This window comes from Eubalaena glacialis, chromosome 5, assembly GCF_028564815.1.
Source record: "Eubalaena glacialis isolate mEubGla1 chromosome 5, mEubGla1.1.hap2.+ XY, whole genome shotgun sequence".
NCBI lineage: Eukaryota > Metazoa > Chordata > Mammalia > Artiodactyla > Balaenidae > Eubalaena > Eubalaena glacialis.
This window is the reverse complement of record NC_083720.1, coordinates 119003307-119016836: the sequence shown is the minus strand read 5'-3', so window position 1 is coordinate 119016836 and position 13530 is coordinate 119003307. Positions and strand designations below refer to the sequence as shown.

The following is a 13530-nucleotide window of genomic DNA, read 5'->3' as shown; positions in this document are numbered from 1 at the left end:
TTTCATGAAGTCGTATAATTATTTGCTTAATGTCACTGCCAGCAACTCAGGGTTTGATTTGAAGTAAGAAAAGAGAATCTTATACATTTCCCTGCATACAGATTCTGGAAATGTGATTATAAGCCTGTTAGCAAATTTAGCTTGGTTTCACACCTACCTAACTCTGAGTCTGAACATGTACTTCAAGTTTGTTTAATCCAATAATACGTAGTTATTTCATAGGATCCAGTTTATTCCTTTCACTCCCTCTTTACAAAGCAAGCAAAATCTAATAATTCAGTGGAAAAATTAGCTCTTTCTTCATATATAAAGGACTCCTAGATCACTGTAATTGTAAAATTTTAGAGGTGAGAGGAAGCTGAGGAATGCTATGTTTTACAACCATATTTCACATGAAAAAGAAACTGAAGGCCAGAGGATATTATGAGTTTCCAAGGGTCCTACTGCTGGTAAAGCTGTTCATTCATTTGGTCAGCAAATATTGGTTGAATGCCTTCTTAAGGTGCTAGCTGATACAAAGATACATAGTTGAACAAGATAGACAAAGTCCCTACTTTCATGAAGTCCCTTCTTTCTAAGATGGAAAAGATGATAAACATTAAAAATAAAAATATAAAATAATTTCAGGTGATAAATGGTAAAAAGACCAAGTAGAGTGAGGGATAAAGAATATATGTTGGGTGTTGGACTATAAAGTGGGTTGTTATGGAACTTCTTTTCTGAGGATGAGACCTTTTGAGTTGAGACCCGAATTAGGTTGCAGGGCTGCTGAGAACAGTTGTCCAGGTTGTTCACTGCACAATGGTACTGGGCCAGAGGGATGAGTGTGGGTGTTCTGATCAAGCTCTGTGTGCTTGTGAAGGTGATTCGTACAATGGTGCCATGTGGTTTAGTAGTCCCTGGAAGCGAGGGTATAATGACCTGGGGAAAGAAGCAATGTTCTAAGTAGAAAGGAACAGTAAATGAAGGCGTTCAGAGACACAAGCTTAGCATATACATAGAATTATTAAGAAAGATGCTGTGGTTAAGCAGAGCATCAAAGAAAGGGAAGTAGGAAGGTAGTCAGGGACCCCATCACATGGGGCCTTGCCAGATGCGGTGATCTCAGTGGCAGACACTGAGGACAGTTGAGTCTGGCTCCTTGTTTTTAGGGAAATACAGAGTTGCAAAATACTCTACATGCCACAGTTATTGCCCCTTCTTTTAACCAGAGACCTTTCTTCCCCCCCTCATCTTATTAGTGTTTCAAATCACTCCAAGCAGAACCTCATGACCGTGGCAAATTTAGGAGTGGTGTTTGGACCAACTCTGATGAGACCACAGGAGGAAACTGTTGCTGCCATCATGGATTTGAAGTTTCAGAATATTGTCGTGGAAATTTTAATTGAAAATCATGAAAAGGTAAAAGTGCTTTTTTTTTTTTTCCAGAAGGGAATTCCTGTTTCGGGCTCATCCCTGTGTGAGGTACAACTGTCCTCTTAGATTTCCCTGCTCTCTCTTTTTACTTAATGATTTTATTATCATGATGGTGAGCCTGGTTCTGAGAAGTCCTCATGGAGCTTCTGTCTTTGGATGGAGTTCCACAAATCTGAAGCTTACCCGGTCTTCTGTTATCTCACTGGTTTAAGGAAGCAACGTTTAATCCAGATGCAAACGAATATTGGCAGTGTCACTGTGGACTGTTTATGTTTTTTGCTGCCTTTGTTCCTATCCTTGGATTTCTCACTCAAATTCTGTTTACTGTAACACAGGGAAAACATTTTTTGTCCATCTGTATCACACTCTCCCCAGAAAAACACACACAACTGTCCCTCTCCCTGCAATTGTGCTAACAATTTCCGGGGATTCACAGCATCCTCAAACCCGGGGCCTCCAGGTTGAGAATCTCTGGTTTAAAATGAATACTCTCTTAGGTAACATATCCTGTTGTTTGTTTCTCTGTATTCAAGGGAATACATGATTTTTCAAAATACAATAGACTCTTTCAAGAACTTTTAGATTTTTTTCCCCCCTTTATTCTGTTCATATAGATCAGGACCTTCCTAATAACTTTCCTCACTTTTAAGATAGGGAATTGGAAAACTGTTAAAATGCTTGGTCAACAACTTTAATTGTTTATAAATTTTCTAAAATATTGAGATTACGTTATATGCCAAGCATGTATTAGGTGCTGGGAGGTGAAGATGAACATTACAGTCCCTGATGGAAAGCGGGTCACGATCTAGGGGGTTGAGCCCTGTTTCGGGACTTGTGTCCCACAGCACACATCCCTGTCTAACATATTATGCGATTGACTTATTTTTCTAGTTGTTATCTATTTCTTTCTTCTAGATCTTTGAGGGCAAAGATCTTTTTGCACATTTAGAATAATACCTGGTATTCCTTAGGCGCTTGGTTAGTATTTATTTGGTGAATTAATGGATTCAGTGAAATTTCTGGGGGTCAGGGGAGTGGGAAAGAGACAGATGAAGAGAGGTGTAGTCCCTTTGCACAAGTGTTGCGAGAACACTTCTTGGATTCTTGTTGCGTTTGCTGTTGGCTAGAGCAATTCTAGCTGGTGCAAATATCGGTCTCCACTGAAAAGCTAGGCTTGAAACCTGGTTAGAGATTTGCTTTACCAGTATGGTAAAAGCAGCTTGTTTTGTGGGTGTCAGACATTGGTGGGGTTTTTGGTTTTGTTTTTTGGTAGCTAGTGGTGCATTTATGCCTCCTTTTATGGCCCCGTCAAACAGTCATTAATGTGTACGGTGAACTATCCAGACAGCTTCAGGGCACGATGGCTACTATTCATTATGAGAAAAAGAAATAATTAGACTATAAGCTTCGAGACAATGTTTAGGAGCACAACTATCATTAGATTAAATCCCAATTAAGAGAACTTTTATCCAATATATTTGTGAAAATACTGGTTCTGGGTCTTGCTCTTGGATAAAAGGCTCTCCATCTAATGCTGTAGCTTCCTATTTTCCTCTCGTATTTGAAGCTGGGAAGATAAGTACACGATTTTTTTCTGCTGGGAAATAGAGAGGGCTGCTTTCACCTTGTTAACCAATCTTACAGGAATTCCAAGTGGCATTGGCGAGCCAATTATAATAGTTAACAGCAGATGGAACTGGACCCACTCTTGGAGATGGAGCTTTATAGAATGAAGTAGAGGGCTTTCGGTTCTCCCTCTCTCCCTTTCGGTGGCCAGTCTAGATAGTGCTGTGAACGCACAACCAATACTGATTGAAGTCCTGAGGTTTCCTACCAAGAGGAGGTGAGATATTGACTTTCAGATTCTTCATTGAGTGTGTGAGTTTAGCTTTGGAAGCAGAGGGTTGCTTGGGGTTGGGTAGGGGCAGTTAGCTTGGATTAGTGAACATTTTTGAGAACTTACTATCCCTATTACCTCTTTTTTCCACCCTTCGATTTCATCCTTGTCCACTTTCACTCCCAGCTCTTCGTTCCTGCTAAAGTGGACTTCACTTCGGAGTCCAGGCTCTGCTATGAGGAAGAGTATTTCTGCTAACAAGGGTGATTGCGTAGAAACACTTCGTAGGGATGTCTGGCCCCAGCTGAGCCATACGTTTTCTTGACAACGGATCCACATACACCACCCAAAGGAGCTGATGTTTGACTTGAATGTAGTGAGGGAGAGATACGGTTCCTCTTAATGTTTGAGAACAAAGGGAAAAAGAGAGAGGGAGGAAGGATAACAAACGTTAAAAAGAATAGTCTCGTGAGGAAGGAAAAAAAATTATAATTCAAAAAAGGAGGGGAAACTAGCAATGAAATGAAATGGCCTAGGTGGTGTCTCTGAAGGAGAAGGAATGGGGGGGTGGGTAATGACAGTAGAAGGAAAATGTTTTCTTTTCCTCAGTTACTTATTTTTCTTCCCTAGGAATGTGAAAAATGTTAAATCTGACTAGGAAAGTCACTAAGTCAGAAAAGGAAACTTTCAACATATAATTAAAGCAAGAAAGCTACAGATTAATTTTGGAGTTAGAAAAAGACCCTTGGTTAATCTGCTTTGGAGATCACATTTTATCCAAGCCTCTTTGTTGTTTTCATAAAATCCATATGTACTTTATAGGAAACTTAATCCATATGTTTTGGCTTCATTTCCACTCAGTACATTAAGATTTTGTTTTAAAAGAAGTGTTCGCGGGCCAAAAAAATTATCAAGGTCTTTCTTCCCTTGCAAACCAGAAAATTGCATTTCCCAGGTAGAAAGGGTACTGTGAAATTCCCAAGGATTTTCAAATTGGGGTTGTGCCTCAAAATGTGTGAGTTCTGCATATGTTTTGTTCTTAAAGTATACAGTTGTCCCTCGGTATCTGGGGGGGATTGGTTCCAGGACCCCCTGCGGATACCAAAATCCACGGATGCTCAAGTCCTTTATATAAAATGGCAGAGTATCTACATATAACCTATGCACATTCTCCCATATACTTTAAGTCATCTCTAGATTACTTATAATACCTGATACAATGTAAATGCTATGTAAGTAGTTGCCAGCGTGCAGCAAATGCAAGTTCTGCTTTTTGGAACTTTCTGGAACCTTTTTTCCCAAATATTTTCGATCTGCTGTTGATTACATCCGCTAATGGGGAACCCACGGAGGACAGACTGTACTTGTTATGGATTAATTCAGTACATCTGTCATGAGTGCCTGCTCTGAGTCAGACATGGTGTGAGATTTGGGAGAAGTGAAGACAGTCCTGTAGGGAAAAGAAGAGATGGTGGAGAGTAAGCGCTCTCAGACAGATAGAGAGAAAGCTGCCGAGATTTCCGAGGAGAGTTTATATCCAACTGTGGGGAATCTGGAAAGTTTCCTGAAGAGGTGATTTGAGTAGGTTTTAGAATGGAGTTTGAACAGGTGGAGGTGTTTTAAGGGGACACTTCAGGTGTGGGGCATCATGTCATCAGAGAAACAGCAGGTGTGTGTTCTGGGAACAAGAGGCTCCTGTTGGAACGGGGGCAAGTGGTACGAGATGAGATTGGAAGGAGATCTGGGCCAGGTGTGGGGAGGTTGAGACGGCCACCTTAGGACTTTGGATCTAATTTTAGAGGTATCAGGGCCTCTCGTGGTTTTTAAGATTAAGCCTCATGTGCTTAATCTGGCAGCAGGGTTGGCAGTAGAAAGTAGAGGAATAAAAGACCAGGTGAGAGGTCCCATGGCATGGTCGTGAGAATGGTGAGTTACAGGTGGAGAGCATCGGTTTGTGAGGTGGGATAGACACAATCCAGGCACTGGATTTGTATCTCAGAAGAAGGTGTTATAAATGATGCTGAATATTCCATCCTGGGAGAATATTGGTGTTATTAATGGAAGGAGGGAAAAAATGGGTTTGGGGCAGAAGATGAGTTCCGTTTATAACATGCAGAATTTTAGTTGTTGTCTGGATATCCAGCAAGATAAGCCCAGCAGACAGTTGGAGATGTGGGGCTCAACCTGGGGAGAGAATTTAGTGGGAGAAAGTGTACCATATGGTGTAAAGACATGAGATAGATGTGAGAAAGAATTCATTGGTGTGTCTGTTATATACGGTGTTTATCTCACATGACCTGTGTGTGTGTGTGTAATGCCCATTGCGTATATATATGTAATGGTATCCTTATATGTGTACAGAATTCATATTACATATCTTATCCCTTTATGCATATGAGAAAAACCGAAGGGTGCAAGATCCTGTGCTCACGGCCACACAGCTAGCGAGTGGCAATGCCTGGGTTTGCACTAAGGATTGTTCGACCCCAAAGCCTTTGCTTTTCATTACTCAGAGAAGAGAAGAACAATATCTTTGAGAAATAATGAGATTTTACTCTTAGTGATAAAAGAGGAGCCAGAAGAAGCCCAGACGAGTTCAGTGTCAAGGTGGTCAAAGGGTGTTGTCAGTGATGCCAGTTGCTGTCAGGAGATGGGCAAGTATGGGGACGAGTGGAAGGCGTGTTCTCTCCAAGAGTGAGATGTCTGTTGAGAGCAACTTGTAAGGCCTTAAACGTGTGAGTGTTCAGGAATGGATGATAATAAGTCTGGATCTACTTCCAGTTTTTCCCATGTGACAGAAGAACAGATGGGAGGAAAAGTCAGAGCAGACGTGACAGGGAAAAGAAGGATGATGGAGGACCCGTACACCTGCGTTGTCCACGGCTTGCTCATAATTCTCATATTCTGATCACCTGTTAGCTCACAGCTGGGGTGGGGGCCATCTTCAGAGGAACTTTGTTAAACAGGTGTGTAAAGAACCCTGTCGAGTTACAGGATCTGTTTAAATTGAGCCTATTCTGCTATTTTATACATTTTTAATGTCATAAAAGAAATATATACTTATAATGTGACTCCCGCCTTTTCTCTGCCCTGCCTCAGTCCCCCAGGGCCCTTGAAGGTTCAGAAGAGCCTTTGAGAATCATCAAAAAAAAAAAGAAACCCATATCAGGTGGTTCTCTTTTCATATCTGCCTTGTTTTATGTTAATGTTTAAACTGGCAGTTTATGTAAAGTAAGGTACATAATGTTACTCTCAACCAAATCACTTTACAAAATACATGCAATAATATAGTTATAATCCAGGTTATATTTATCTTGTTAAGGATTTTCATTGGATTTTCAGTGTGATAGGTTGCTCTCATGGTCACTGATTCTCTGAGGGTCAGTAGGTTATGAAGTTTTTTTTTTTTTTCCTAGTATTACCCTTTATGTAGTACAGTTTCTGTGGACCATAAGGTGCTAAGAGTTTGTTTACATAAAACTTTTCCTTGGTGAGGATTCCTATAAGTTTGCTCAAAGAAGCACATTCACCTTTGAAGTGAGCTCTGTGTCAGTCTGTCTCGTTTTTCCTGGTGAGAAAACAGAGGCCGTTCGGGATGGTCACGCTTTGTTGGAAAAGGCTGACCACGTTCTTGTTCACGAGTTTCTTCAGTAGACTGTGCTTTATCCATCTTTGTAACTTAGGTTGCAGAGTTCTTGAATAGGCTGTGTCCTCCAGTCATAGAGGAGCCTAGAAACAGTAAAGGTGAGAAGGACGTATACATTTCCCCTCAGGTGTCCAGTGTAATCCCCAGAATATTAAATTACATGCACATGGACAAGGGTATCCAGTGGTGCAGTGCATCACTTTTGTTAACCTTGGGACTGACTTTCTGACCTGCATCCTCCTGTCTTTGCCAAAAGCTAGAAGAACGTGTCTCTGCTCCCAGGTTCATGGTGGGATGGATTCCCTGTTCAGGCCCCACCTGCAGTCCACGTGTGGTCTGTTTCTGGGTACAGGGCAGCCCGTTCCTCCATTCCTGAAGCTTCAGAAACCACACCCAGCCTGGCTCTCTCCTGCGGGTTGATCTCTGTCATCCTTTAACGCCAGTGAGGCCCAAGTGAGTAGCATGCAAACCATTTTTCACTGAGCGCGAGGAACCTTCCAGTCTTAGGGCATGCTTGTCATTTAATGGGGAAAAGAATTCTTTTTAAAAAAGAATCCAGCCTGAACTGCATCTTGATTGAGCTTTGCTGGCACTGGGTTGCTAGGCAGCAGCAGTTTTCATGTGACAGGAAAAGAAATGTCTTAAGCACCAGCAACAACAATAAAACTCCAAAGTTTCTAAAAGGTGGTGTCTGCCTGAGTCATGACCACTCAGCCTAGAGGTCAAATCCTGCAGCAAGAATATTTGACAAATTTTTAAAGGTTTTTTTTTTTTTTCTTTTCTCCTTGCAGTTTTCATAAATGTTGTCCTCCTTGTCATAGCCATGAAAACGTACTTTACTGTTACATTTATTTTTTTTTTTCTCAACAGGGCTGTGCATTTTCTGGTGTGTTTAGAAAGAAGCTTTAAAAGCACAGAAAACTTTGTCCTCTTCCTTTAAGGAGAGTTGGAAAATAATAATGACATTGTCTTCTACTCTTTTCATTTAGCTGCGGCATGGGATGTCTCTGCTGTGTGCTGTGCTGTAGCTCTGTAGATGGTAGATAATATTTTTCCATGGGACTGGAGTGGTTTGATGCAAGCAAATTCTGTAACATTTTCATGTCCAGTAGAGACAAGGCACTGGGACTGTCTCAGGAAGATCGAAGAGCTACGGTGTAGAAAGCGGGGCGGGGAGGTTTATTCTCTGTTGTCTAAGAAAGCATACTCGGTCCAAGTGAGCAGAACTTGCTGGGAGGTGAGTTTTTGATTCAACAGAAGGCAGAACTCCATAATATTTGTAATAATGAGACTGTGTTCCTAGTAGAGATGGGTCTGAGGAGTTGGAGGAAAGCTGGCAGATGGCTGAGGTCTGGCCCACTCTGAAAGTCTCGGCCAGAGACCTTGGAGACGCAGAGCTGCAAAGACAGGTCCTCCGAGCTTGTCTCGGCGCTTGGCACTTGACACTGAATCAGTGTTGGTAGAATTCAAAATGGTGAGGAGGCATCTGATCCTTTTCCTCACCTCCCTTTTATGTTGTTTATATTCCCAGCAATACCCAGAGTACTTGGAAGGGAAAATAAGGATGTAAGCGTGAGGGGTGGGCGTGGTGTGGTTTGTGTGGGTGGGCCCTAGAGAAGCAACCTTGACTTTCCTTGGGGGACAGCAGAGTGTGGGGTGCTTATGGGCTTGGCTTTTGCATGGACAAAGCGCCCCCTTTTAACTTTTCTTTGTAAAATAAAGAAACCGGCTTTCAGAGCTGTCTCTTCCATCTCTCTCAAGACAAAGTTGAGAGCAGTAATAATTTCAGTAGCCAGCAGAGGGATGATTATGTGCTGGTACCTAGGCTCTGCTCCTTATATGACATTTTATTGAAATAATCTGCAGACAGTATCACAGAATGTAGCAGAGCCGGCTCGAGAGTAGAATTCCTTGGGTTGGAATCTCAGCTCCACCAAGTTGTGTGACTTTGGTGACCTGGGCCCCCCACTTCACTTCATCATCAGATTCCTCATCTGTGAAATAGGAAAAGCTAAAGTACCTATCCAGCAGAGACCTGTGGTGAGGATGACATGAGCTGTTTTACAGATGAGGAAAATGAGGCTCAGTGAATTGCTCAAGTGGCCAAGCTGGGGTTTGAACTCTGTCTGTCTGCCTCCAAAGCCGACTCCTGACATCTGCACTGTAGCTGTCCGATAATGTGTATGTAAATATGCACATTTCATATCAAACAACTGTAATGACTTATTTGTGTTTTTTCCAAAAGACTTTGTATTTTTTTAGAACAGTTTTAGATTTATAACAGAATTGAGAGGAAGGTACGAAGATTTCCAGTACCAGCCCCCTCGCGCCCATGCACGCAGAGCCTTCTCCATTTGTTACAGCCGCGGGACCCACCCTGGCACGTCATTGTCACCAGAGTTTACTTAGGGTTCGCTCTTGGTGTTGTACCTTCTTGGGTCAGGCCAAATGTGTTATGACACGTTCCTCATGATCGTCTGTGTGTTTTCACGGTTCTGAAAATCCTGTGCTCAGTCTGTTCATCTCCTCCCACCCATGCCCTCCCCACCCCGCCAGCCTGGCCATCACTGATCTTTTTACTGTCTTTACAGTGTTGCCTTTTCCAGGTGTCATATAGTTGGACTCATACAGTGTGAGCCTTTTCAGATTGGCTTCTTTCACTGAGTACTGTGCATCTAAGGTTCCCCCACGTCCTTTCATGGCTTGGTAGCTCATTTCTTTTCAGCGCTGACTTGTTAGTATTTTGAGAGAACCAGTATGATTGTTATGTAAATGACTGTTACACCCAGTGCGTGAGGACGGGAAAGCAAACTCCTTTCACCTGGCCTTCTTCCCGCCGCTCAGATGGCTTTCCTGTGACATACAGCCCACTTCTGAGATGCATTCTTTCTAGGCTCGGCAGGCAGGGTCAAGGCCTCTCAGCCTCACCATTGATGAAAGCTCTAGCTAAGCCCTGGTGATCCTCCTCCTCCTCGTCTTCATCACCATCAGCATCATTAATATAGGATGACAGTCTGCCTGATACTTATCAAGTGCTCACACTGTATTCTACATCATGATCTCGTTTACTACCTGCTCAACGACTCTATACGTCTCACGCCTCAGGTAGACGTTATCATCCTTATTTTACAATTTGGGAAATGGGGCTTAGGGTGAAATTCGCCCACGGTCACACAGCTGGGAAATGGCGACGCTGGGATTGGAACCCAGGACTGTCTGGCCCAGGGGTTGGAGCTGTCAAGCCTTCCACTCTACGGCTGCTCCTTGCATTCTAAATGGCTTTCAGTGGAAGGCTTTGTGTTCAGGGTCGCTGTCTAATGGGCAGGGCTGCAATATTCTGATGCTCAGGAACAGCAGATCTGGAATATATGTAGATTGAACTACATCACTAAAAACAATATTTTGATGTCTCACATATATTTTCAGATATCTAATATTACACCAAATAGTATAAGTGGGAAAACATAAATATGGAGTATCAGTTCAATAATATGTAAAGAACTGATTTTTCAAAACTATAAACCAGAGTATGGAGAATAAGCTACATGTTTTTAGCAAAACCTTTAGAATTAAAAATAAGTTTGTATTGTATAGTATGTGTATTGTTGAAGCCTATACCATGGTAATAGAGCCATTTGCATTAGACTAGGATACTTGCAGAGAAAAGTTTTTTTTTCTCCTTCTTTCTCCTGGAAAGATCTCCTGCTGCTTTGTAGACAGGGCTGGGAAAAGGGTATTTTTCTAGACTGTCCCCCCTCATCTGTAGTGTCCTGTAAGTCATTTAGTACAGAGATGTCCTAGTGGACAGCCCAGCCCCCAACTGCTTGCTGTGGAGATAGACCCCTCCAGCACGTTTGTGTGACTTGGTGCCGCTCTGATTTAGGTCCGCTGATTTAGGCCAGCTGGATGCAGAAGAGCAGACACGCTGGCATCTGGGCTGAGTGAGATTCTGTCTTCTAGAGATTTGGAGTTGGGATGTGGGGAAACACAGCCCGTTACTGGGAGGTGGCTTTGGGGCTTGGGGCTGAAGAACCCCTGTGACGGGTCCAGTACCAAGTGGAGGAAGCAGTGCTCTGGGAAGGATCGGATAGCTGGTCACAAGAGGGAAGCAGAGGCGAGAAGTGGAGACTTGCTGGTTGACTCTTGATGGCCTCAAGCTCCTAATTCAGGCAAGTGTTGAGTTCCAGCTCTTTCTGCTTTCTGCTACTCCTTTTAATAAATCCCTTTTTTTTAAAAAAAATAAATTTATTTATTTATTTATTTATTTTTGGCTGTGTTGGGTCTTCGTTTCTGTGCGAGGGCTTTCTGTAGTTGCGGCGAGCGGGGGCCACTCTTCATCGCGGTGCGCGGGCCTCTCACTGTCGCGGCCTCTCTTGTTGTGGAGCACAGGCTCCAGACGCGCAGGCTCAGTAGTTGTGGCTCACGGGCCCAGTTGCTGCGCGGCATGTGGGATCTTCCCAGACCAGGGCTCGAACCCGTGTCCCCTGCATTGGCAGGCAGATTCTCAACCACTGCACCACCAGGGAAGCCCAATAAATCCCTTTTTAATTATGTCAGCTTGGTAACGTTTTGGTTGCAACCAAGTCGTCTTTGGATAGTGTGAGAAAATACACAGTGCAGGGTTCCTGCCAGTTTGATAAATTCACAAGTAGTTTATTCATTAGCTTTGATTTTGGCTCAGTTTATGTTTCCGTGACTTCAGGTAGCCCCTGTATGTCCTTGAGGTCAGCTGCTCCTTGCACCCAGTCCTTATGAAAACAGAGCAAGTGGGTCTGGTCGATGTAGTGTTAGGTAGAAACTGGTACTTTGAGGTCACCCAAATCTTAACTTGTTGGTCGGTTCCCGTAATTATATGATTAGACCTTCTTTAACTTTCTTCTTCAGTTTTCTCCTCTTGGACCAAGGTTGAAACCGGAAGTGACTTTCTTCTCAATTCTCATATCATTTCTTTTTTTGCCAGGTAATTGTTTTCCTAATGCTTGGTCTCCAGTATTGTACCCATTTCACCCCCCACTGTGTTCTTATACATCTCCTGGCAGGATGGGCCTCTGGTCTGCTGTTCAGTCAGTCAGTTGGCATTCTAAAGTCCACTCATGCATCTGACATCCTTTTCCTCTATCAAGAGCAGTAGTTTTGAAGCCTTATTACATTAAGACCCACTTTGAAAATTTAAAGAAAGCTTTGGGTCCTGTTCCCAGAGAGCAGTATAGTATATATACACAAAAAAAGTATATACAATTTTAGGAATTTTGGGGACTCCCAGGTCAAGAACCTAGAACCATAGGGAAACCAAGAGCTGCAGGATGATCCATGAGGAGTTAGGGTCCAGAGCATTTCTTCAGGCTCGACTTTTCTTGTCTTTTGCTGGTGACTTATTTTCCACACTTCTGCTCAGGAACTGGGTGGGGGTCAGGTAAGGATTCATACTTTATTTATTTTTTTTAATATCTTTATTGGAGTGTAATTGCTTTACAATGTTATGTTAGTTTCTGCTGTATAACAAAGTGAATCAGGTATATGTATACATATATCCCCATATCTCCTCCCTATCCCACCCCTCTAGGTGGTCACAAAGCATCGAGCTGCTCTCCCTGTGCTTTGCAGCAGGTTCCCACTAGCCATCCATTTTACATTTGGTAGTGTATATATGTCAGTGCTACTCTCTCACTTCACCCCAGAGGATGCATACTTTATTTCGTATGTTCCCCACTTGGGGCCAGCCACCAAGGAAACCTTTCATGGAAATATTGATTGCTTGGCTGGGCCATAGACAGTAGGAGTCCCCACTGAAAGGCATTGTGCTAAAATAGCAAAAGGCAGCCCCTTTGCATTATTTTGAGATGTGCTGGTGTTCAGACTTCTGCCACAGGGGGCAGAGGGTGGAAATCAGCTCGGGGGCAGATTGAAGAAGGCCCCTCTGTCCAGGTCAGGTCTTCCTAGAGCAGCCTCGTTATCTCATTTGAATTCTTTCGCATTTCCCTGAAGTTAAACCCGTTTTGAAACCCCACTGCTGCATTTAGTCAGTGATAATTGACTGTGTGCTAGTATCTCAGCTCCTGCGTCTTTAGAATAGCAAACACTGACGTCCTATGCAACTGGTTAAAGAATATTCAACTGCCTAATGAATATTAGGCAGACGTCCTACCCAACTGCCTTTAGAATGGCAAACACTGACGTCCTACCCAACTGCCAAATGGCTAAACGAAGGGTTGACGGTCTTAGCTCATGGACCCTGGGGCGTAATTGTTCTCTTTCTCCTAGACTTCCATTCATCCTCCGATTTCCACTGGAGCTAAAAGTCAGAGTGGGTACAGTGACTGCTTGATGAAGCAGGCTGCCACCGAGGGTCCTCCAAATCGAGGTCTTCCCATTAAGTCTAGTGCCTGCCTCCTTGGGTGTGTCCGGGGTCCTCAAGACCACCCCTGTGTCCCGGGATTTGCTGGAAGGACTCATGGGACTCAGCGTGTGGTTGTACTCACAGCTTAGGTTTATCACCATGATGTAGTGAGGACACGCCAAGGAGAAGATGACGACACAGCTGGGGTCTGGAGGAATCACTGGAATTTTCCTTATGCTCTCACCTCCTTGGAGGGGTCACACACAGCGGACTCTTCCCCCAGCACCGAAAATG

The 13530-nt window shown here is 43.3% G+C and overlaps 1 protein-coding gene across 4 annotated transcripts in view; it reads left to right on the top strand.

Moving 5' to 3' along the window:
• ARHGAP10 (Rho GTPase activating protein 10) overlaps positions 1–13530 on the top strand; it is a 322216-nt gene that overhangs the window by 222082 nt on the left and 86604 nt on the right. For all 4 annotated transcript variants that reach the window (XM_061191611.1, XM_061191609.1, XM_061191608.1 and 1 more), the window contains exon 18: positions 1242–1401. In XM_061191611.1, the coding sequence (XP_061047594.1) occupies positions 1242–1401 (160 nt within the window). The remainder of the gene's footprint in view (positions 1–1241; positions 1402–13530) is intronic.